Source organism: Netta rufina (genome assembly GCF_964035555.1).
Source record: "Netta rufina genome assembly, chromosome: 5".
Classification (NCBI taxonomy): Eukaryota; Metazoa; Chordata; class Aves; order Anseriformes; family Anatidae; genus Netta; species Netta rufina.
The window spans coordinates 57,123,855-57,148,083 of record NC_140128.1 but is presented as its reverse complement, the minus strand read 5'-3'; the positions used below and the strand labels follow the sequence as shown (position 1 = coordinate 57,148,083).

The 24,229-nt window shown below is 36.9% G+C and overlaps 1 protein-coding gene across 1 annotated transcript in view; it reads left to right on the top strand.

The window, feature by feature from the left end:
- NUDT14 (nudix hydrolase 14) overlaps positions 1 to 24,229 on the top strand; it is a 60,285-nt gene that overhangs the window by 14,151 nt on the left and 21,905 nt on the right. Inside the window, exon 2 of the mRNA XM_084287504.1 lies at positions 13,955 to 13,998. Coding sequence (XP_084143630.1) covers positions 13,955 to 13,998 — 44 coding nt within the window. The remainder of the gene's footprint in view (positions 1 to 13,954; positions 13,999 to 24,229) is intronic.

The following is a 24,229-nucleotide window of genomic DNA, read 5'->3' as shown; positions in this document are numbered from 1 at the left end:
ATGGTGGCCTGGTATTCTGTTGAAGGAGCTAGCAGAACCAGCAATAAATAGATTTAAAAAGCTTACAGTGCTCAGTACTACTGAGGCGACATGCTAAAGCACCTGTAGACCTTGTCTACAAAAACACTTGCGGTAAGTGGTAACCTTGAGCTCCTGTGAGCCTTCAGTGGGTAGGAGGTGTCCTTTCCTACTTCTGCTTCACCATGGAGACACCACGGTGCTGCACCTGGCTTTCTTCCCAACTCTGTTGAAACTTAGGATCTCCCGAGCGCTGCTTGCTAACCTTGGTTAATCTTGTTAATGCTGGTTCTTTGTTGGCATGTACCAGATTGGTGTGTGATGCAAGGTGTACAGTTCACTGAGCTATATTGTTCCTGCATTGACTTGACTTCTGCATCAGAAGTTATGTTGTCCTTCGTAAGTTATAAATAAATGAATAGATTTGTTAATTATATTTTAAAATCATATTTATGTGATCTGCATTATTGCTTTACAGATGTATTTGCAAAACCAAGTAACTGAGTTTATGCATAATGGATTGTTTTCTGTGTTACTTTATTTTAATCTAGTTTTAATGATACAACAGTCTAATACATACACCGGCTATTTCTTATCAGTGTTCTGCTTCAGGTGACATAGTTGGTAGGTTTTGTTTGGTTTTGAAATTAGAATGGCATTCATCTAGTGCATGGCTTTTAATGCAACTTTATTATCTCTCTGGAAATGGAGTGGTCCGGCACGCGGTAGGAGAGGGCTCGGTTCTTTTTCTGCTGGCCCTTTATCAACCAGAGAAGATTTTAATCAGACCGCGTGTAAGTTGCAGTGGAATTTGTTAGAATGACTAAAGAGGTAATGAGAAATATTAGACAATTGATGGTGGTGATTAGCATTTGGCTGGAATACCAGTGGCAACTTACACTGTGGTTTTATGGTGTTGTCAGTGTTGTTTTCCTCAGTGGCATAGCTAAAATAATGATGAAAGGACAGTTTCTTTCCTTCCTCTTTTGGATGAGGGTCATGACCTAGGGTAGCAAAAAAGAAATTACGCTTGTAGGCGTAGTGGTTGCCTTGGGACTGATGATTTTAAGATTCATTTTCTCTGACTACTCTTGTGTTTGCCTCTCTCTGCTGTACCTGCAGAGATGTATGTGATGAGAGCGCTAAATCCTGGCCAAGTCAGTGGGGCAAATGTCTCCTTTTGAGTTAGGGATTCTAAGTTAGCTTGTTTTCAGCAGTCCCAAATCCTTCAGGATGGCTGTACCTGTAAAGAGGGGAATGGAGAATTGCAGGAATGTGATTTGGACCACAGCAGTGCTTGTCCGCCATGTATTTTTAGAAGAATCCTCTCCCTTAGGGGTGGAAAGAATATTTTGAGTAGTGAATGCACAGAATGAGTAGAGGAAAGAGTACAAGAGTGCAAAGTGAGATTTCTTATCTACTGTGGGGTGTCAGACTCTACAGACTTGCAGTGGGTCCTGTATGTGGAGTCCCACTCTACCCTGAAACCACCGCTGCAGACATAACAGGCCCAGGCGTGGTAGGCCAAGAGCAGGCTTACGTGGTAGCTCTGGGGCCAAAAGAAGTCAGCTGCCAACGGACCAAAAGAGATGAAAACAGATTTCCCAGAGACATTTTCATTCTTTCAATCTATTTAAATTTTTAAAACAAAGGTTTTAATAAAGATGTTTCAACATTCAGGGATTCAGGTGTTTGCCTGAAATGGTTCAAGTAAAATCTTTAAATTCAGATCTTCTCTTTCTGAAAAGTGCCTTAAACTGGAGGTTGTTGAATGCTACAAAGTGCTTTCTTAAGTCACCTCTTCTGGAGATGTTCAGGAAATACTAGAATTGGAGAAGGGTTTTGAACGCGTGTCTCTTGCTCCCCACATTTGTTTCTTTGTTAGAGAACTACAAAGGCCTCGTGTGTGTTTGTTCCTGACTCAATGAATATGTAACGATTTATACAAATCAGGAAAACTCTACAAAAAGAAATTAAATGCGGAACACCTAAGAGTTCCCTGCAGCCCTCTGTTTGGGTATTTCCCTGGCTTTTAGTCTCTGAGCTGAAGCCAGCAGATGTGCCTCCTGTAGCACCAGAGAGTGCCATTAGCATCTGACTGTTTGTGCTGATGAGCAGAAGTTTGTACGGTTTTGAGTAGAAATGCTGTTCTGAATCCAGAAAGAGTTTTGATGAAACCTAACTTTATCCTTTTGTGGTTTAAAAAAAAAAGGGGGGGTGGGGAGAGGAGGGAGGCATTATTTTGATTATTTTCAATTTCACAACTGTCGAGCTGAAAATCCGAAGTATGGTATTCTCCTCAATACTGAATTAATTTTGAAAAATTGGATCTGTGTTTCTTAGCCTCTTAGGTTGTTTGGGGAATTTTATTTTTAATTTCCTTTAATGTTCACTGAATATGTGCAGTGTACAATAAATTAATCAAATACTCTATGTTGTTTCTGCACAAAGGTGTGCATTTAATGATGGAAACACTTTTGCTTGTCCTGATAAGAATCGAGGAGACAAAGTGTTAACAGTTTCTGATCATGTTGTACCCAGGACAGTCATCTCAATTGCTTCTAACATCTGATTCTCTTCTAAGTTACATGTCTTAATCTCATCGAACTTCATAAAGTCTAATATGTCTTTAATTATTTGGTAGATCAGGACTGCAGAACATGAGAGATGAAATTGTGGTTATGCTGGTTCCCTCTTGTGTGGCACATACCTTTATGCAGGGGCAGCATGACTGGCGATGGAGAAACTTTTTTTGTGTTGAGGTGCTTTAACCAGCTTACATCTTTAGTGTGGCTCAGTGTGTGGTTGCAGAAGTGTTTGTGCTGTTTGCATGCAGGAGACCATGCAGGAAGCAGAGAAAGGGAGGGTGATGCTATTTTGTTGGAAGTGTTGACCTAGGTCATACTGGGCAAAAGAAATCTTAGCGGTTTAAATTTCCTGAGCTTTTCCTTTTGTCTCTTTGATAGTGATTTAGAAAAAAAAAAGGGGGGGAGGGGGAGCAACAACGACAAAAAAAAATAAATCAGGCAACTATTGCAAATTGTGTGATTTTTATTTTTTATTTTTATCAATAACATAAAAATACAGGTAAAAGATTCTAACAATATTAGTTAAATGACATTTACTGTGTGGATTTTTAACAAGTATGGGTATCACTGGCTGTGTGAGATGTGCATTAAGTTTGTTTCAGAATACAGTGCTTATTTACAGGAAAATACTTAGCTGCCACATCAGCTGAATACAAAAATTGCAAATGATACCACTTTCATGTTTAGGAAGCTATTTCTTAACTATGCCCAGTCAGAGTTTCAGATTTCATGCTTTACTATAGCTTTGTGAAAAAGTAGTGTTAGTAATTTTGTAAAAGTGGAAGGTGTATAGTCAGCTTATCCCTGCAAAATAAGAAAAAGTGTTACAGACTTCTAATTCAATGATATCATAGGAATTTAGGTAAAACTCGGAGCATTTGAATACTTGCTTTAAATGTAGTCTTCAAAATATTCTAATAGCTTATTTTAAAAAATCTACCTAGTAGATTTTTCTACCTTTCAACAGAACTTATTGGAATCAACTTGGTACTTGGTACTTGGTACTGGAAAAAGCACCATCTGTATCTCAACTTATAACCTTAAACTATATGCTGACCTGGCAGTAAAATGATGTTAGTGAGAAAAGTCATAAATTTGACCTTTGTGCATATTGTGTTTCCTAATGCAGGCACCGTATCCTTGCTCTTTGTAGTGTAGATTTCAGTATACTGAAAATACACTATAGCTACTACATATTTGACTTCTAAAGCACATTTGATATGTATATGTAATTGCTCTTAGTAATAATGTATAATCAAAATGGAAAAAAAAAAACAACAAAAAAAAAAACAACACACAACCAAGGACAGAAAGGGGATTTAACTCAATTTAGTGTATTCATATATGCTTAATTCTCGTGTTTTATAAATTTCATTCAAATGTAAGTGATCTTACTGATAGCTGAATGCCAAACTAGGCTGCAACAACTCCATTGTTGAAAAGTACACACAAAAAACAAACTGTGACCTGAAAAGTAAACTTCCAGAGGATTATATGAGAAAGTTTACTTACACATCAAGTATCTTAGCTGTAATTGTTCTGGCAGTTGATGTACATAAAATGAACAAAGTGGCTTGGCCCAGTATTGCATTAACAGTTGAATAAATTAGTGTGTTCTCCATTGTTTATTTTACCTCCTAAAGTGTGAAAAAATTGCACCTTTGAACAGTAACCTCTATTGCCATAACCATCTGTTTGCAGTTTCATTACAAACTCCTACCAGAATAACCCTCACTTTGAAGAGAAAATTGATACGGGTTGTAAAAATTCTAGTCTATGACCTTAGGTTTTATGTCTCTTTAGGTATCCCTGGTGTGGTCTATACTGGTGTGTATTATGATTTCTTGAAGAAGTAACTTTGTCTTCCAGCTAATTTCAGATAAGAAGTCAAGTCCGTGCTTCAGAGTTTGCTGTCGCACAGAGCTCAGCACCTTTATCTCTCGTTCAAGATCCTTAGATGTGAAACAAGTGTAGTGGAGACTACAGTAACTTTGCCCTTCCCTGCCCAGAAATGCTGTGTCAGCTGGAGCTGGCACACTGTTCTTTAGTGAGTAGCTTGGTTTGTCCCTGTGAATTTTGCTAGACTTACAAAATTGTCAATATTGTCAATTAAAGCCAATTAGCAGCAGTAGATGTAGTACTTTAGACACAACATTGATTTTTAATGTAATTGAAAAGTCATCATTTTGTATATTTTTGGATGCACATTCCACAAAGGCACTAAAGCCAGTCATTTCTATCTGAAATATTTGAATAGTGGTTAAGTTAAAAACTGCAAAACACCATTATTAGTAATCACGATGCTTTTAAAATAAACATTCCGGATAGTTTAGTAATGAAATCTTACAGGCTTTGTTTAAAAAACAAACACCTCCCCCTTTCCTCTGGAGCTTAAACAGTGGCTTGTTTAAAAAACAGTAAAATTCCATAACACTTAAACTCTTTTGAAGTAGGTCTTCAACATCAGCAAGTAATTCTGCAAATTGCTTTTGAAGATGAGGCTTCATTTACTCCAGCATGTGCAGTCTGATTGAGTGGATTAGTGGGTGTGGACTGAAATTGTAATTTAGGCTTTTTTTGTGTGTGCATGTGTCTTTCTCTCAAACACTCCTTATCAGATGCATCTCTATATTCTTGCAATAATTTTGAGTAGACCCAAGAGTACTCTTTTTAATAGTCGTTGGTGAAAATTTGGTGTGTGTATAATGGCATTACATTCATGTTAGCTACTATTTTTTTCCCATCAGTTTTTATTGGAGAGTGTATTTTTTTTTTTTTTTCAGATCACTTTCCAGAACCAGCTTGCTGTATGGTTACACAAATGCTAGTGGTAGGGTAGGGGTAGAGCAGAGTTATGCAGCTGGGGTAGAAAAAGGGGCAGCCTAGGTTTAGATTGACTTTACAGTGTTACAGGACAGCACCCTTGGACAGAGTTTAACAGAAACACTTCACATTTAATTGAGTAGTTATGTAATAGGATAGCCAAGCGTAAGGCGGTTCAGTAATACTGATGTGTTCCTTCGAAAGGAAAAGAAAAAGGTCCAGGCACTCGACTCATGAAAATCAGAATGATTTTATTACTTTTTTTTTTTTTGTCCATGTTTTTATGCTGTCTGAGAATACTTCTCTTCATTTTAAAAGATACATAATACTTTCTGTAAAATTTGTAGTTATATAAAAAGAAGACAGCTACCTCCCTGCTTCTCACAAATCAAACTGTTGAAATAGACAAAAAAATAAAAAGCACAATTGCTATGTCATTACTTCAAACAGATTTTATATGCAAAATAGCTGGTTCGGGATGATTGTTTCTATATGAAAAAAATGAAAATAAATTGACCTTGAATATTTGACTGTCCATTTGCATTCTTTTTTTTTGTGGATGAAAAAGATACTTTTATATAGCAGGGCAGCCCTCTAGCTCCTATAAAGAAAAAGAGATGCTAAACACTGCCCTAATTTACTAATCTAACAAAACAATGGGGAGCAATTAAACTTCTAAAGCATATGGAATGGCTATTTCATTTTATTCTTAGTTGGAAAACTGCACAAGTCCAAACATGTTTTAGCTGTCTTTCTCTGTATAATTTCTGTTCTTCATACAGTTTTCACAATATTATGTTGATGATTTTTGCTTTATTGCTCTAAAATAATCTGAAACCATGGGGGTACATGGATTTTTCGGCATCCAAACTGGTGGTTTTCCTTATTTATTTGTTTCTTTAGACAACTTCTGTGTTTGGCAGTGTTGAAAATACTACACAAATATTCAGGCAGTGTAAGGTAATTTGATCACTAGTTGTCTGATATGAAAGTGAAAAGCGTAATGTATTCAGTCCTGAGTTTGGTTTGGCCTGGAAGCACAGCTCATGTTGGCACGTCACTGTGGACACTGGAAACATCATGTATTGATTATATATAGCAAAGAATTATAGCATTAATATTTCACCTGGCAAGAAATGGTATGCACGAGGTTATAAATCCTCATATGTTTCCACTAAAAATTGCTACAGATATGACATCAGATTCTATTAAAGTGAAAAAAGAAATGTAACAGGGAAATTTGAACTGATACGGGTGCTTCATCTGCATTGAGGGAAGAAAGAAAGGGAAAGGTTCATTTCCAAAAGGGTGAGGGTTTAAGTGGCAACATCCAGCATCTCCTGTCTTGCTAGGTTTACCTAGCAAAAGTCCGCTCTGTATAGCCCAAGACCAGTGGCTGATAGAGAAGCAGTAGTTAATGCACATCTCCAGGACGTATTTACCATTGTAGGAACATAAATTTTGTAAACCAAGATGTACTGAGTTACTGAGTTGCTGTAATCGCAAATTTACTTTTGCACAGTTATTATTGATCATAAAAAGCAGTGAAAAGCATTAAGCTAAGACCACTTAAGAAAATAAAAGTAACAAGAGGTTGCAGCAACTGGCTGAGTTGGTGCAGATTTTTGTCTGTCTTCAGGAGTCAGTTACTTAATAAAATGAAGAGTTTGCTGTTCTCTTGCCATGTGGTTCTGGGCAACGAGGAGATACCTCAGCAAAAGAATGTGTAGCAAATTTCCAGATAGAGGTTACGCTATGTGCTCTGATACTAAACTGGATGAATTTAGAGAAGATTGGTTGAATATGGGAAAGTACACAATAGAAAACAGATCTTACAAATGCATTTAATGAAAAAACACGCTTGTACTTCTAAGATTTTTCTTCATGAGAACAGAAGGCAAAAATTTATTGTTCCTGTAGGAAGTTTTACAGCTTTGTTACATGTAAATGATTAAACAGGGACTGCACACTTGCTTGACACTGCTGACTCTGGTTTAAGACCGTTATTTGCCAAATAATTTTTTATTTTAATTTTTTACCTGTAATGCTGATACATGATTGCTTGAAGAATGGTCATAATCCCTTTGCATTGAGGGCATTAACTGCTTTTGTGTCTTAGAACTATGGTAACAGACAAAATGGAGCAGTGAGGATAGAGTTATTTTTATGCTATAATTGCATCAACTTCAGGAGTTCAATTTTTTTTTCACAAGCATGGAACGTTTATGTCATGGATAACCGCTTTAAACCCAGCCCAACTGGTAGAAGCTAGGGGATCGTTACTGTTGTTTCTCATTTTAACCCTCATAACCTGTGCATGTAGCTTATCTATACCATAATGTATTTGCCTTTCTTCCTTAACTGCCGCTGTTTGTTTACACCAACTTTGTCTGGGCTCTAACTGAATTGTAAGATCATTGAACAGGAACTGTTCCCACTAAGTATTTTTAATGCCCATCACAATGGGTCGCCAAACGTCTGGTTGTCTCTCCTGTTATGTAAACAATAAGAAGTTAATCATTGTCATGGACAGATTTTTTCTTTCCTCTTTGAATGGCATAGGTGAAGCTAGTTTGCTTATTTTGGACATACATCTCCAACATTTAAATTATCTGCTTCCTTAGCCTGTTACCAGCCTCATCAAAAGTGTAACCTAAGGTATGAACCCCTTTTACTGAGGTGGCTTTGGTGCAGCTGTACAGTTCTTGGAAACTTTGGCTGCTGTCTGACCAAGCAGCGCTTTTCTCTGGATAAACATAAGAGATGCTGCTGGCCAATGTTTTCAATTCAGCAGCTGTTTAAATTGTCATACTTTAAATAATGCAAATTTAAAAAGAGCTTTATGTAGAGTCTGAACAAATATCTTTACTGCTTCGGTCATGTATTGTATGTACAGGGCTCCTTATGAGAAGTTTTTCTGTTATTTAAGTTGGTGCAATTCTAATGTAAGGTTTGTCTTTTTGAATGGTCTGAACTCCCAACAATCACTACAGGAAATATGTTACTGTAAACCTTCATGATGAGGATTTGCTTTAGATAACCTCAGTTTAACCGTTGTGTAACGATTATTACCTAATGTTAAAGAAACATTTAAAGAGATATTTCTTTTTTTAGTGTTATTGCACCTACTACACTAGCATGTTTTCAATTTACTCTTAAGAATAAAACTTTACCTAGCCTAGATTTTATTAAACATTAAATCAGGATGTTTTAAAATGTATATATATAATGCAGTTTGTACCACAGGTTCCTCAGAAGGAGCCAGTTCAGTGCCCAGGTAGGCCTTAGACTTTCTCCTCGGGTACCGAGCAATGACAGTCTTCTGTATTATAGGCAGTAGTGAACAATTATTTTATACTCACCATCACAATGTCATTCATGTTTTTTAAGAGCTGCCGTGCCAGCCCTTAGTGTGGCCCTCTGCATAGGTTACATTAAACTGCGTGGCACCACCAGATCTTTTTCTTCCTTACCATCTCAAAACTCTGTAGCACTGGAAAGGCCCTGGTCCTGTTATTTATAACTGCAGCACCACACCACTAATTCATTTGTGCTATCTGTGAGCAGATCCCATTCTTTGGGAGGAGCAGAATGATCCTTGGGAAAAGACCTATACCTGTCTCTCCAAAATCACATCAAAGTGCTTACTGCCTCCATTTGAAGAAGTCACATCTGCACAGAAACACATGTTAGGGGTCCCTATAAGGCTCTACACAATGGTAGAGACCACAGCCAAACTGCAGGGGTTTTGCATTGTGTTTTGTTTGTTTGTTTGTTTGTTTGTTTTGACAGCTGGGGATGGTATCAGTGCAATGCTGAGCTGAGCATTGCTATACATGGAGAGACATTTCCCAAAATCATGAGCTGTGTGTTGGTACTGTCCACAGCGATGAGAAGGAGGAAGGCATTCCAGCTGCCCCCAAACTACTTTTGGTAGTCTTTATTGGCTAGGTTGGGCTAAATCTTACAGGAGTTTCTCTAGTGAGCAAAGGTTATCTTTTGCACAGGTAACCTGACAGCAATGGGACCACATCGTTCAGACATCATACTGCATAAGGTGGTAGAGGAAAGCAGAGGACAGTTATATCCCTGGGGTAGTGAGTCTTACAGCATTTTATCCAGAGACAGAAAGAGTGTAGGTGGGAAAAAGAATGGTATTCTGATCAGAGGCTGCAGACAAGTCCAATTTATCTGTCACAGATGGTGTGAACAGGCTGCTGCCTGTAAGTATGGCAGTGAGCAGGTGCAGGAAGGGTCTTAGGAAATGGTTTCACGGATAGAGGAAGGACAGAGAATGTGGAGATCAGGTATGGGTGGCATCATAAACAGCGCCTTGTTGGTAGGAGCCACATCTGCTGAACTTGTATCCACTGTCAGCACTTGTCTAGCAAAGAGCCCTGTGCAGTGTGTGGTTGTCCTGCAGTCACTTGAATAGAAAGGGATCAAGTTCGCTCCATGTGGACTGGGAAGCTTGTAGTATGCTGTTGTAATTCTAAGTTGTCAATGCCATTATCAAGTCAGTCTTACAGACAAAACGAGCAGGACTTGTGACATGCTATTGCACACTCAAGTAGTGTATAGAAATGGCTATTTGTGCTTGCTTTTTTGGGAGGGGGAGAAGGAGGAAGGGACTGTGTTTAATTTGGATGCCTTTCGGGGGCATTGTCTTCTGACAACCTTCAACTGCCTTCTGTCAAAGGTCTGAAAGAGTGGTCTGGGGAAGCATTGCTCTATGCCTCCTCTATTCTTAAAGTTTCCTTTTGCTGTTAAAGGCAAGATGGACATCTCGCCTAACCTGATACAGCTTTCTTACGCAATTTGTGCTTATGTAAGTAATCTGTCTTCTGAGTAACATGAAACGAAGCTGTCTTACATGCTGCCCCCCCTGGAATACAGCTTTATTAATTTACACATACTATATGCACTAGTTCATCATTGCAACATGACAGAATCTGATCACTGAGCACAGAAGTAGAGTGTAATTACTTTGTAATTAAAGATTTACCAAATCAATTGTGTGTTATATACTTCTGTGAAGAGTATCAAAACTGCTATTTCAAAGAGATAAAAACTAATACAGTGTTGACATACCTCCCTTTAATAGAGACATCTCGTATTTGAAGGACAGTTGTTTAAGTCAGTTTTAAACGTAAAGTGTTAAGTGTCAGTGTTAAGATCTCACAGCGATCTATTTTGCTTACTTCTCACACTTCAATGAGAAATGCTTTGATTGTTCCTTAATAGACGTTGGAGAACGGACTACTTAATATAAATATATATATATTAAAATGAAGAACATTAAGTGTTTGAGAGAGCCTTCATATTTCACAAAGATTCTTCTGGTTTTTGGGAGTGGTGCTGACCCACTGATACCTTTTAAATCTTTGCAACTGTCTGTAATTGTGGTGATAAGAGAACATTGTCAAAGGTAGAAGACAGGATATACAGAATGGGATGGTTAAATTTAACAAGTAGTCATGGCTACCTGGCTTTTAAGGGCATGAATCTTGATGAGTTCTGCAATTAATATTTTTGTCTTAATGATAAGATAGGTATATTACGTACAGCTTTACATAGTTGGTTGGAAACTGGTTAGAATTAATGTTCTGTAAAGTATGTAAAGCAGCATAAGAACCATTGGTAACTGTTTACATGCTATTAATAATTAGCAACCTTCATACTAGTCTGTTAGGAAAGAACCATGCATTGGGTACAATAGAAACTCAACTCCATACGGTTGGGTTCAAATTACATTTGACTTGGACAATAGGGCATGAATGGTGCTCATTTGAGTTTCTGCCATTGTAAACAATGAGATGTTGGAATGTTTCATTTGTTTATTGATTTATTTATTTGGACAGGTGCAAGTTGATCATATGAAATAAATTCGTATTCAAATATAGACAGACAAGACCTTAACAACATTGTCCAGTCTGAGTGTATGATCATAACCAGCATCTTGAATGGACAGATTAAAATTAATTTAGCCTGTGGCTGGTTTTGAATTTGGGTTTTAAACTAACCAAATTATGTTCTAGAGAAAGTGCTTATATGCTGTCCAGCTGCTTAGAAAATAGAAAAAGTAAAGTATTTGCTGATTTTTATTTTTATTTTTTGAAATACTAAGTTTCTTCTTTTACTTTCTGTTAAAAATTATTTGCACGTCTGTGTGGTAGGTTCTGTTAATGTTAATGGGGCTCACCCATGAGAAGAGGGCATTTGAATCTGATGGATCCCATCTGGTTGAGGCTCATTCTCCAGGGTGTAATTTTCCTCAGCTATTTGAAACCCTTTCATAAGTGTTCCAAAGCAATCAGGTTCTATAATTTGCAAAACGATGGCAGGAGGAAAAAGTCAGGAGGATTATTGCTGGGATCACACCATGGGAATTAGTATCACAGGACTAATAGCCTAAGTCAATTCTAGGATATCTGTGGTGCAGGCATTTCTGTCTTCTCCATCAGCTGGACACACACATTTCTCTTAAGCTGACACTACTAAGGGAGAATGGATGGGAGCACATCTTACTGTGTAGGGCAGTGGAAGGTTAAAGCTGGAGAACCAATGTGAAGGTACATGCAGAAGACATTCCCAGTACACACTTTCCCAAATTGCTCATGCCAAACAACAAACTGCATAGCAATCTGCAAGCAAGAGAAAATCCCACACATTAATGTCTTACAGGTAGTAATAAATCTACAAAAGGATTGAGCAGACCTTATGAATTTAATACATTAAACCATATTGCCATACAGCATTGCTCTGTGCTATTGAGTGTTGCATCTATGTGTTGTCCTATTCCTTTCATAGTTCCTCTGTCTCTCACCAGGTGGAACAGATTGGATGTACACTCAGCTTGATGACCAAGGGTTTTAATATTTCAGTTCACACAGAATTTGCTGTCTTTATTTCTCTTTCAACATTATGTTACGTTTAAACAATGACATGGCTTCTCTTCTGATGCGTGCGTTTGATTACTGTCAGTGCTACAGAAGTTATGCACAGGCACCGATGGAAGAGCAGACTAGAGTTTCTCTTGAGGTGGACAACTGTTTATAATTAGAGCTGTGGGAATGAAGGCAAACGCTGCTAGTAAGCAAACAGTCACTCTTCGAAAAAGCTCGGTAAACTCATAAAGCTCAGGAGCTTAATCTCTGAACCAGAGTGCTTGTTATCTAATCCCCACCAGCTGTTGTGTACTTGGTAGCCATGACATCTGTAATAGAGCTGAAGGGCCTGTCTATATTGGTTGGCACCTTTACCCACCAACTGAACCTGATTCTTCTTTCATTGCTTGCATTTACCTGCCTTAAATCATTAACCAGTTGCTCAGGGTTTGACCAGCCGTTTAATCATACTTTATAATAGAGAGCTTGTGCTGCTCTTCACATTAGGCATGTTTTAGGTTTGTAGGTCTTCAGCTGGCCTGTTATTTGCCTTGCTAATACAAGAAAGGTGTCAACCAAAAGAATTTCCTCAGGTTGTATGCTGAGTCCTTATACAGACTTAAAACTGACTGAGGAGGGAATTTCATCAAGCTGTTCTTCATCTGAAGAGTATTTCCACACATCTAATAGATAGGGTACAGAATTATATAATGTATAGTGGCCTTCCAGTACTTAAGTGGGGCCTACAGGAAAGCTGGGCAGGGACTCTTTGTCAGGGAATTGAGTGAGAGGATGCGGAGTAATGGTTTTAAACTAAAAGCAGGTAGGTTTAGATTAGGCATCAGGAGGAAATTCTTTACTCTGAGGATGGTGAGGCACTGGCACAGGCTGCCAGAGAAGGACCAGCGTTCAAGGCAAGGCTGGATGGGGCTTTCGGCAACCTGGTCTGTGGAAGGTGTCCTTGCCCATGGCAGGGGGTTGGAACTGGATCTTCTTCAAGGTCCCTTCCAACCCAAGCCATTCTGATTCTATGTATATCTCTGTTACCTGCTGTGTACGAACTGACGAAGGTGGTTACAGAACATAGAATATATATGCAATTGTGTGTGTGTACTGTTAAAAAGTGGTGTTTTTCAGGTGTTTGTTTCAGCCATGTTACCTGTGGTACCTGTCATTTATTAAGATAACAGAGGTGTGAGTAGTAAACAGTGACACGGTACAGGAGGTAAATGCTGAGCTGTCCTGCAAAGCTAAGTCTACTTCAGCACATGTACCATGGAAGAACTTAGACCTATGGGTTATTTTACTGGTTGAAAGTTAGCTGTATATAGCTTCCTAGCACCTGAATGAGTAGATTGGGGTTTGGAGTTGACACCATGGCCAGAATTGGGCTCAAAGAGTACCTCAGTCGTTCATTAGCTGTCAGCCTAATACTGTGGACTAAAGCTTCAGAAATTCCTAAGATAGTTGTCACCATCTTTAATACTTACTGTCATAATCCAGAATAATGACGTTGTAAGTAAAACCAGCACTACCGAGCGTTCAAAAAATACCTTCTAAAATTTTGTTCAATTTCATTATAGTTAGTTTTCATTTGGAATTAATTTTACTGATGCATTTATATTTTTTTTTCCATAGAATGGCACTAAGAAGTTCTGGGACTTTATGAGGACACATGACAGGTAACCGATGGAATCACATTATTTCCTTTTTTCTATATGTTGTATTTCATACTCTTCCTCTGGTCAAATCTTAGTATATTGAGTTTCTTGTTTTTCCTCCAAATTCCTCTTCAATTCTTACTTCTTGCATAATGCAGTTAATTCTTCACTACTTCAAACAGAATTAGCAGAAATTTTAAAATCTTCTTATGGTTTGTTATGTCTTTCAGTATGTTTTGTCTGTGCCTGACTTTTCAGATGTTAAGAGTTTTGGCACGTGATACATTGCACATGATGTAATGATATAGAAGATGGAACTAAAAGTTTGAATTGTATGAAGCTTTCTTCTTGGAGTGTGAAAATATTGACTGAGGGAAGGACTCTGTCTGCACATAGTTAACCCTGTTATTTGTGTCGATAAACAGTCTGGGCCCAAATATGTGACAGCGTTCCCTCACCTCTGAATATACAAGCCCAAATATTGCCCTACAAAGGCTCATAAAAAGAGGTCTAAAGTTACAGTCATACCATTCGATTTTGTCACTGGCAATTTTTTGCAATGAGGTGGAGATTTTGTTTCATCTTTGATCAAATCTTAGTATTGTGCTTTTTTTATTTTTTTTTTTTATTTTAATCCTCTCCATCACTGCTATATAATGATGTTTCACACAAAGTGACTTTGCAAATGTCTGAAACCTTTCAGCCCATGCATTCTGTAGACCAAAATGCTCTCCTAATCACACAGGAAAAAATGGATGTCCTCTGACTTTATTCTGTCTTTCCAATAGTATTTTTCCTATAAAGGAGGTAAAGTAGTTTACTCCTGATGCTAAAGAATGAAAAATAATAACAACTAGGGTATGTATGATGTAGAGGCAGTCTCAGAGTTATTAAATTGTAAAGTATTTGTCTCTTTTTAAATGTATAACAATGCAATCTAGTTACTGAAAATTCAGGTATTGGAAAATAAAAAGCAGAGGTAATGACTTTTCCCTAGGAAATAAAAGGATTTTTTTGAATTTATTAATGTATAAAATGTAGAAAGTACTAATGGCAAAAGAAATTGTGACACAACCAGAGTCATGTAGAGAGAGAGAGATTCTTCTTGTGTATGAGGTGAGTAGGTAAAATCAATTGCATTTTCTGAAATTTTGCTCTGCCAGAACCTTCTGAATCCTTACAATGAATGTTTTTGTTTTAGGCTCTTGAAATGGATTTTTATATTACTTCAGTGATAACAACATTTTTTATCAATATAAAGATTATGAAGGTAAAAGTTCCAAGAAGACTAGGAAAATATTAAATTGATTAAAAATGCCTGTACTGCCTGAGGTTAAGGGAAGAAAAAGGAGTGATATTTCACTACTGAACTTCACACTTGCTTTTGGAATTTGCCTGGAAGACAGTTCTGTCTTTGCACTTTGTCTGTCCATATGGGCATGTGCCAGGATTTATGAGCACAGATACAAAAGCTGAAATTATAATTGATTGCTGGAAATTGAATATATGCCTTGTACTTTCAAGCAAGTGAATCCAGCCTCAAGTCACTGTGCTGAGAAGAACATATCTTCCAGAAGAATAATTTATGTTATTATTTTTGTTTTAGCTTCAGATTATCACTGTGTGATAATGTGTGAGCATATGCAACTAACTGAATGGGGTAAATATTAAAGGATCAGTTTTCCATGAACTTCTTGAGAACAGTATTTCTGAAGGACTTTTGTGAACATTTTTAAAATAGTTGAGTACATAACTGTATAAAAAGGCTACAGCCACATGTCATGCCAGTCATCTCTGGTCACATAACATTTGTTAGCTTCAGATGTACAACAGCTGCCATCCTAACTTATTAGTGACTACTGTTGAACTGCAGAATGCCTCACGCTCTTTTACAAGTCAATTCATTGCAACTTCTGAAACCTAAGGTAATAATATGAACCCTCTATATGAAAAAACATGTTTTTCATACATTCTATTTGTGAATGCAAAGTCAATTATTATCAAAAAGAGTAGTTAGGTTCAGAATTCCATATAATGCCTTGAAGCCCTACATTTTACTGTACTTTAGTAAGACAGCTGTTATATGGAAAGATATGTGCTGTTATATGGAAAGTAAGACAGCTAGTTATATGGAAAAGTCGTTTTGTCTAGTTGCCGAAGAGTGTAGAGAACTTTGTACTTTGAGGGCCCTGAGAGGTTCGTTGCTCTTAATGAGGGATAAAATACTGAGGGAGGAGGGGCTTCCAGGGCATGTGTCCTGTTGGTCAGGATTTCCTAGTGCATGAAGTTAGGAGATAACTGTCGCCTTCAGAAAGATTGTGGGAGTTTTCCAGAATTAAGATAACTTTTCAAAAGTACTTAAAATTTGTTTTATTACTGAAAATGCTATAACACTGGTAAATGCTCCTTTTTAAAAAAAAAAAAAATAGATGAGGTTGTTTACTTAAATAGAACATATACATTGGAACAACAGATCTACAAAGTATGCATATGTGTGTATTATATATTTACATAAAATTGATATATGCAATTGATTTAATGATATTTAATATTAAAAAAAATTGTTAATTGCATGAAAACAGACATTGAGCCTGATTCATGTCTTTATCCTCCTTCAGCAGCACAAGTAGAAGTGTTTAAGACTGACTTCAGTGCCGTGTGACAGTAAGCTCAGAGCTTGTCTTTTGTGGTTCCTCTGGGACCTTTGTGTTTTTTTTCATCTTCGATGAGGTCAGCATAAGCCAATATTCAGTAGATTGTACCAGAATATAGACCTGATACAAGAAAATATTTAGCAAGAGAGTTGAAGTTATTTCTGTATAAACGTATCCTTTCCAACTGTTCAGATGAACAGCTGATTAAATAATACAACGACAAAAACAAGAGGACTGCAGTAGTCATTTCATTTGCCTTAGGTGTGAGTCACCTACTTATCTCAATGTATTCCAGTAGGGCTCAACACAAAATCATTTATCTGTACACATGCTGGTGTAACACTAGTGCAAGCTAAAATAGGACAACTTTTAATTAGATTTCCCTTTTTTCTTTTTTTTTTTTTTTTTTTCCTCTCCTTTTTAGTTACTGCAGATCTGTGTTTGAGCCCCTACTGTGTGGCTCCTGAGCTTTCTTAAGAGCATTCAAAACTAGGGTATGTCTGGAGTCGCCTCTGCTTTATTTAGTTTGTAATTTATGCTTACTCTTAATTCCTCTATACCATTTAAAGACCAAAAAGAAAAAAAAATAAAAAAATTGTGAAATTATTACTGGTCACACAGTAAACTGTTACTAAGGCAAACCTTCCAAACCTGTGCTGCCAAAAGTCAGTTGAGAATTACTGTAGACAAAAGAGGCAGCATTTCCTACCCTATTTGGGTTTAAATTGTAATAGAAGGAAGACCCAGGGCACAAAGACATACACGTGCACACGGAGAGTAGCTAAATCTGGGAACGTTCTGCCCAGAGAGGCAGAGGAGTCTCCATCCTAGGAGGAATTCAAACCTGGAGTGGCTCTGAGAAGTCAAACCTAACTTGGAAGTTCGCCAGTTTTGAGCAGGAGGTTGGATCAGATGATCTCCAGAAGCCTCTTATAACCTGAAAGTTTCTATGACTTTATATGAAAATGAAATATACTTGATGAAAGTTACAGTTCTCATCTGATAACTGACAAAAAAATGTAAACTTGTCTAGAAATCTGTCAACTTGAAAGCCAATTTTCTATCCATAAATAAGGTGTTCACTATTGTTCTGGTCCTTTGGAGTCGCATTTGTAAATGATTCTTTGACACATGCAGTTGAAGAGTATCAGAGCTCACTACAGGTTTTTATCATGTCTTTAGAAATAATGCTGAAATTTACTAAAAGTAGATGAAGAAAAAAAAAATCTTGATTACCTCTTCTATTGAAAGTATTTTATAAGTTTATTGAGGTGATGCTCATAAGTGTTAGATAATTATGGCTTGTTGTGTCAGGCAGTAACACACAGGAGGAGATGCTTTCTGCATTAATTTCATTGTGCTTTTTTTTTATAGTTAATTTTATTTTCCTCTGAACACTGAGGTGAATTTTTTTCCTCATTATTAAACACACCCTTAAGAGAATCACACAGAATACAAGAGATGAAAAGTTTAAATCATAGAATCATTAATGCAAGGTGCTTCTTAGATTTGAGTCTATCAAAGCTACTTAGTAATCAGCAGTGATTTCTGGGAGGGAGGGTTTTTTGTTTGTTTGTTTTTTAAGGTCACTGCTATTAAAAGTAAAATACCTGATTAGGAGTGCACTTTAATTCTGCAAGTTTATAGTGATTTTCTGTCAGAAATAGAAATATGCCAAATATTACAAAGTAATCATCCATGCCTGTAACAAAAAAAAAGTCTCTAAAACCAGAGTCACGCTCCAGTTATATTCCCCCCTCATCCTAATTTTGCTATATTTAGTACCGTAAGAGCCTGAAATGTAATACTTAAGATTTACATTCATCTACTTTATAAAGCAATAGACCCAGTTCGTTTCAGGTTTCAGCAGCTCCCCTTAAACAGATTCAAGGCTTTTAAAAGACATAATTTGGGAACAGATGAAGGTCAGTGCAGAGTCATGTGCTTGCTTTTGTGCTTTGAGTAATAATGTTCAGGAACAGGAACCTTTTGCTAGCTGACAAGGAAAAGGACAGCTTGTGTTGTGAAAGGATATTGAGCAAAATGATGGCTAGTTGTCTATTTAAAAGAATTAAACTTTCACTGGAAAGTACACTACTTCAAAAGGGAAATAAATTGAGGAGACTGAACTGCCTGTAAGAGTGTTGTGTGAGTTCCTCTTAACCCTGAAAATACCATGTGAGAAGGAAAAGGCAGTAGGACCCCAAAAATTAAACTTTTGCATGTGCATTGCACCCTTGTTATAACTAAAACCCTTTGATTTTAGCTACAAAAACATGTCACAGTGGCTCAGGAGTAGTTCTCAACTTAAAAATTCTTAATGGAAAAAACTTTCTTTTCTAATTTCTGTAAAAAGAAGGGGAAATAATATTCCTGCCGCATGAGATAATTTTATTTAGGGGATCGACTTATTTCTCATTTAAAGCAACTTCATTCTTAATTGAACTGCTCACTCAGAAAAGATGCTTTATGTGCTGCAAAGACAACTGCAAAGCACGGGTTGCCATCAGGAGCTGGTTTGCAGGCTGAAGGGAGCGGAGGACATCTGCACGCCGGCGTGTTGTCCCCTGCGGGGTCTTGAGACACGGAGTGGGAGGACGAACGCCTTGGGAGGTACCTGCATCACGCTGCCATCGGAGCTGCCGCGTCCCCGCTGCCCTTTTTTGCCTCGCCGGGGGCAGCCGGCTGCTCTCGCGGCTCAGGGGCTGCAGCAGGCAGCTCTGGAGACGGGGTGGAAGTCATGTGCCCTGACCACATTATAGGAGTGGATTAAATTCCTTCTCCTGTTTCATATGCCGGATCGTTTGGGCTTTATGGAAATTTAATCCCGTATGTATTTTTCTGGTTTATGTCCTAGTGTATTATAAGACACCATGAAATTTAACTCAGATGCTTCCTTTGCGCAAGAATTATCACAGTAGCTTTAAGATGGGTAAAATACAGCCTTTTAGCATCTTTTTAAGTTAAAAAACAATCTTTCTTGGGTGGCAAGTGCCTTTTATGTGTAATGATAGGCTGTTGTGGTGTAAACCTTGTCTAAACCTTGTCTGCCTTTGTAACATCTCCTCCAGGGTGTCAATGGAGTGGAGTTCTCATGATTATCTTCAAAGATAGTGCAGAAGATAATGCGCTGTTTAAAATAAACTGGATGTAGTTCAACAAACAACAAAAATGATGAAAAGTTTAGGGAAATAATAGCTGAGAGAAAAGGTAATGATAGCTGGGCATGTTCTTGCAAAGGATAATACAACCGAAGAGAGAAATTACTGCTTATCACAAAAATTGAAAGGAATGCTCTAAAGCAGGCCAGAAACATTTAATTTCATCAGTAATCAATGACAGAACAAGAAAGAATAGTGTCATACAGAAAGTATTTCATAAATGAAACACTAAGAAACCATTTTTAACAATGGGCAATAAGATGATCTGGGAAGGCATGTTCTGGAATCGCTGTCACTAGAAATGCTCAGGTCTAGACTTGGTATCTGTTTATCAAGGATGCTATCAGGATAACGATATTTTTCCTGCCATTAAAAGGAAAAATCTTAGAAGCCTGTTGATTTCCTTTCAACCCAAGTAATTACACTATTTGTTTGCATATGATATTTGCAAATAAAATACATTTATGCTTTTTTTTTTCTGTTGTTTTCTCTTCTTTTTTTTAAGCAAAGGTTTGACATATCCTCTGCTGGTGTGCCAGGAATTCTGCAGGCATGTTTACTGTCTTTTAGATGTCTTACTATGTTGTTACCTTAGGATCTGATCTAAATAAAATTGTAGCAATGAGGCAAAAATAAATGTATTTGATGCTGTGAAGTTATCAGAGACAAACACAAGATCATAAGCCAGGTTCTGATTTTCCCCTTTCTAAGTATCTGCCATTAAAACTCCATATAGCATATAAACTCAACTATGCCCTATCACTGAATAGGGTAAAATGGCAATAAAATCCTTGTTCAGGGCATTGATTCATTAGAAAGTTACATGTTTGTCTAATTTTAAGAACCAAAACAATAGAAATATTTTAAACTAAGCAGGTATTTAAAAGTTTTGGTTGGCGAGTCACAAATTTCTACATACAGGTTTATGGTGGCCAAAGTGAAGACATCTAGTTTTTACAACGTGCAGAATTTCATTTTTCAATATTTTTCAGTATTAAAATAAGTGGACATATTAATTCTACTCTAGTCACTGAAATCAAGAAGAACCTTTCAAGAAGAATTTCCTTCCATGTGGAATTAAACCTGTTTGTCTGAAAGGAGTGTCAAAAGTATTCACATGGTCTAGAGACAGTAACGTGGTCATGGCCTGCATCTGGGATTGTAAAAGTAATTTTACGAAAACTAGGAAATGTTTTCTAATCTGAGTGCCTGTGTTTTTGAATTTTTATCATAAAATATCTCGTGGAAAAGAGGAAACTCTTGAATCCATTATTTCAGAAATGGGGAAACTAGGAAAAATGTGAATAACTGACATTATCAGTTTCTCACTCATGGTGGTGAGACTATACTTTTATACCTGGAAAAAAAGTTGCTATTCACTTCATATTTGATTTTTGATAGGTATGAAAGAAAGTTGCTGGTTTGTCCCTTACTTTAGCTTGGGCAGAACACTTGAGTTTTTTATTCTGTGCACTGTCCTTGAATTCTCAAGTTGTTTTAAAAGTTTTCTTTTTGCCATTTCAGAATGAAGTCATATTTCTGCCTTTTAGATAGATCACTTGGTGGTCTTATTTTGTGATAGCATTTGTAAGCAGTAGTTTCAGAAGAATAATTAGGAATTGGAAGAAAAGCCCATCAGATTCTGACATCTGTTGTACGTAATGCCTGCAAAGATTTATTTAATGAAATAAGTTAAGAATAAAACCTGAATTTATTTATTAAAATATTTTGTTGAAAGAATCCCATTAAGATGCAGTGTGTCATTTCCAAGGGTATCCTGGGATACGGGCCAAGATATGACACTTAAAGAATGTTATTGAAGGCAATGTGCTTTGATGTCTCATTTATTTTGCAGTTGAATTTACTTTTTAATTTTTTTTTTCTTTGTTAGATGAAAACAGGGTGCTGGGAGGATTGTTTATTCCAAACAAGTTGTCCCGCATCTTATTCTTTGAATAGGGGACTAATTACTGCTTTACAAGGAGATAGGGAATGTTTTAGAAGTGCATGTGTATGGATTTGTTAGCACTCCTTAATTCATTCTTCTACCAGGCCGATGATTAACCAAACATATGCTTCCTGCTCTATGGTGTCATGAACAACTTCCTGCTGCACTTCACTTTTCTGAAACCAGCCTTCCTTTGGATTTTTCCCAACGTAACGTTTTCTTAAGCATATGCATCTCACCACTTTATTCTGGTTTTACTTGATATTAAATATTTAAATCGTAAAGGAGGAAGCTTTCACATTTCATCTGAATACAGAAGTCTTCTAGACGTCTCTAATTATCTTTTGCCAAATCCACTTTATCTGTGATTAGTATGAAAGGCTGAATGTTTTTGTCAGGAGCTTATAGCTTTGCTTTTGTAATAGGCTGCATTTTAAGCAGCCAATTGGATTGGTGCTGGCCTTTGAAAAATGTAAAATGCTTTGAAGGAAGACTTAAATGAACCAATAAAGATTGTGCAAGCCCACGTTTAATCTCAGGACTATCTGCATTATAGTTAAAGCTCTGGGAAACTAAAGGAATTGCACTGGAGAATAATCAAAGGGTACAGCTTTATTACATGTCTGTTCTGAAATGAAGGGCCTGGCTTACAATACTGTGCTTCTCTGATAAAAGGAAGACGACAGCGCTTTAGGTACCAAGTTGTAAATTTTCAGGGATGTGTCCAACTGTGGATGGTTAATTCGAATACAGAATTAACACAGGGGCTGTATGCAATTCTTGCTCATGGTCACCAAAAATAATTTTGAAGTAACTTAAGGTGAAATAGGCCCTCCTGGAGGATGAATCTTCCCTTACAATTACTTCTGATTGTTAGCTCTCAAACAGGTTTGTTTATTTGCTTGTTTGTTGCTTTCAAATTGAAAGCTCAGTCATTTCTGATTTGGAAAAGAAAAGGATGCTTGCTCACTAGCATGCTTTAATCCTGATCTACAGTGTTTCTCAAAGGTAATAATTTAAAAAAAAAAAAAAAAAAGACTAAATGGAGTTATAGATCTGACACAGAAAATAATGTGAAAGATCATTTTGTCAACTCTGTATAAACAAAGAAAGCCAAATTAATGTAACTTATTGAAAAAAAATATATACTTTAAAGCTAAAACAATTGTAGCACATCTAAGTGATATTTTTCTCTTACTTCCATTCTTGAGAGATTTATGAATCTTGCCATTTGCTCCTTTATAAAACATACAAGGCAAAAATACTACGTGTATATTTTGTATTCATGTGCTCTCCAGTTGAGATGAGTACATCTCCCTAAATACTTTTATGGTTGCACACTGCAATTGATTATTTCCTTTTGATTGCATCGAGGGGATTTTTAATACCAAATATGCTGGGAGTTGAGGGGACTTAAGTCAATTACTTACTTTTATTCTTGCATGCCATTTTTGTATTTCTTTTTGGAATTTTGTTTTCATTGTCCAGTCTATTTTCATTGTCTTTGAGACTGGCATTGAATTAGCACAGGCTCTGATAGTGTTGTGGGGGCTTGGTTGATTTTTTTTTCCTTATTTTTTTTATTAATCAAATAACATATATTTTTGAATTTCCACTATGGTTCAGGAGACTGTCATTCCTAATATTATGGACTTTTAACTAACTATGTGATAATTTTTAGCCTTTAAAAGTAGATGGAAGGAGCTGGGGTTAATAGCTGGGAAGCCCTGGCTTTCAGTGTTAATGCCAGTCTTTTTAGGTGCTTTATCTTCCATTATTCAGTTTGATCAGAATGTGTGTGTGACACACACATACCCACACTAGACATCTACAAAACAATATCCTGACTTGCTCTTAAAATGATTAAAGAAGGGTCAGTTTCTTTGCCCTTATTACCCCATCAATTACTTAGCATACTATAGTATTAGTGCAAGATTATCTTTAAAAAGCTTCATCTCCAGTCTTGAGAGTCTTATTTCATTCACAGAAACACAAGAGAATCTTGTCCTTTTCTTTGCTGTTACTAAACTGTGATTTATTTATTTACTTATTTTGCAAATACACATTTGTAAAGCATGCATTAAGGTCACATGTAAGAATAACGAAAGGCTGAATGAATCTTTTTATTAAGGGATTCTAAAAGTTTGTCTCTTGAAAAGCAATTAGGAAATGTTAGCATGTGCTTGTGGATTAACTGTATGCCAGGTTAACAACTGACAAATCCTCAAGACAGAAAATGACAAAACCAACGACTACAAAGTGAAGTTCTATTTCTGTCCCCCAAAAAGCAACAACAAAATACAAAGCATGTAGCTCAGCCAAAAGCAAACACAATAACATCCTTTAAGCTCTGGATCTCAAGAAGTACCTGTTCTTGTAGCTTTGGCAAAGCTCGCTTGCTGATCTTAATTGCTGGGATGTAATTCAAAAGAATTAACTTTCTGTCCTTCCATATGCGTGTGCACATTTTAACAGGATGTCAGTTTTCG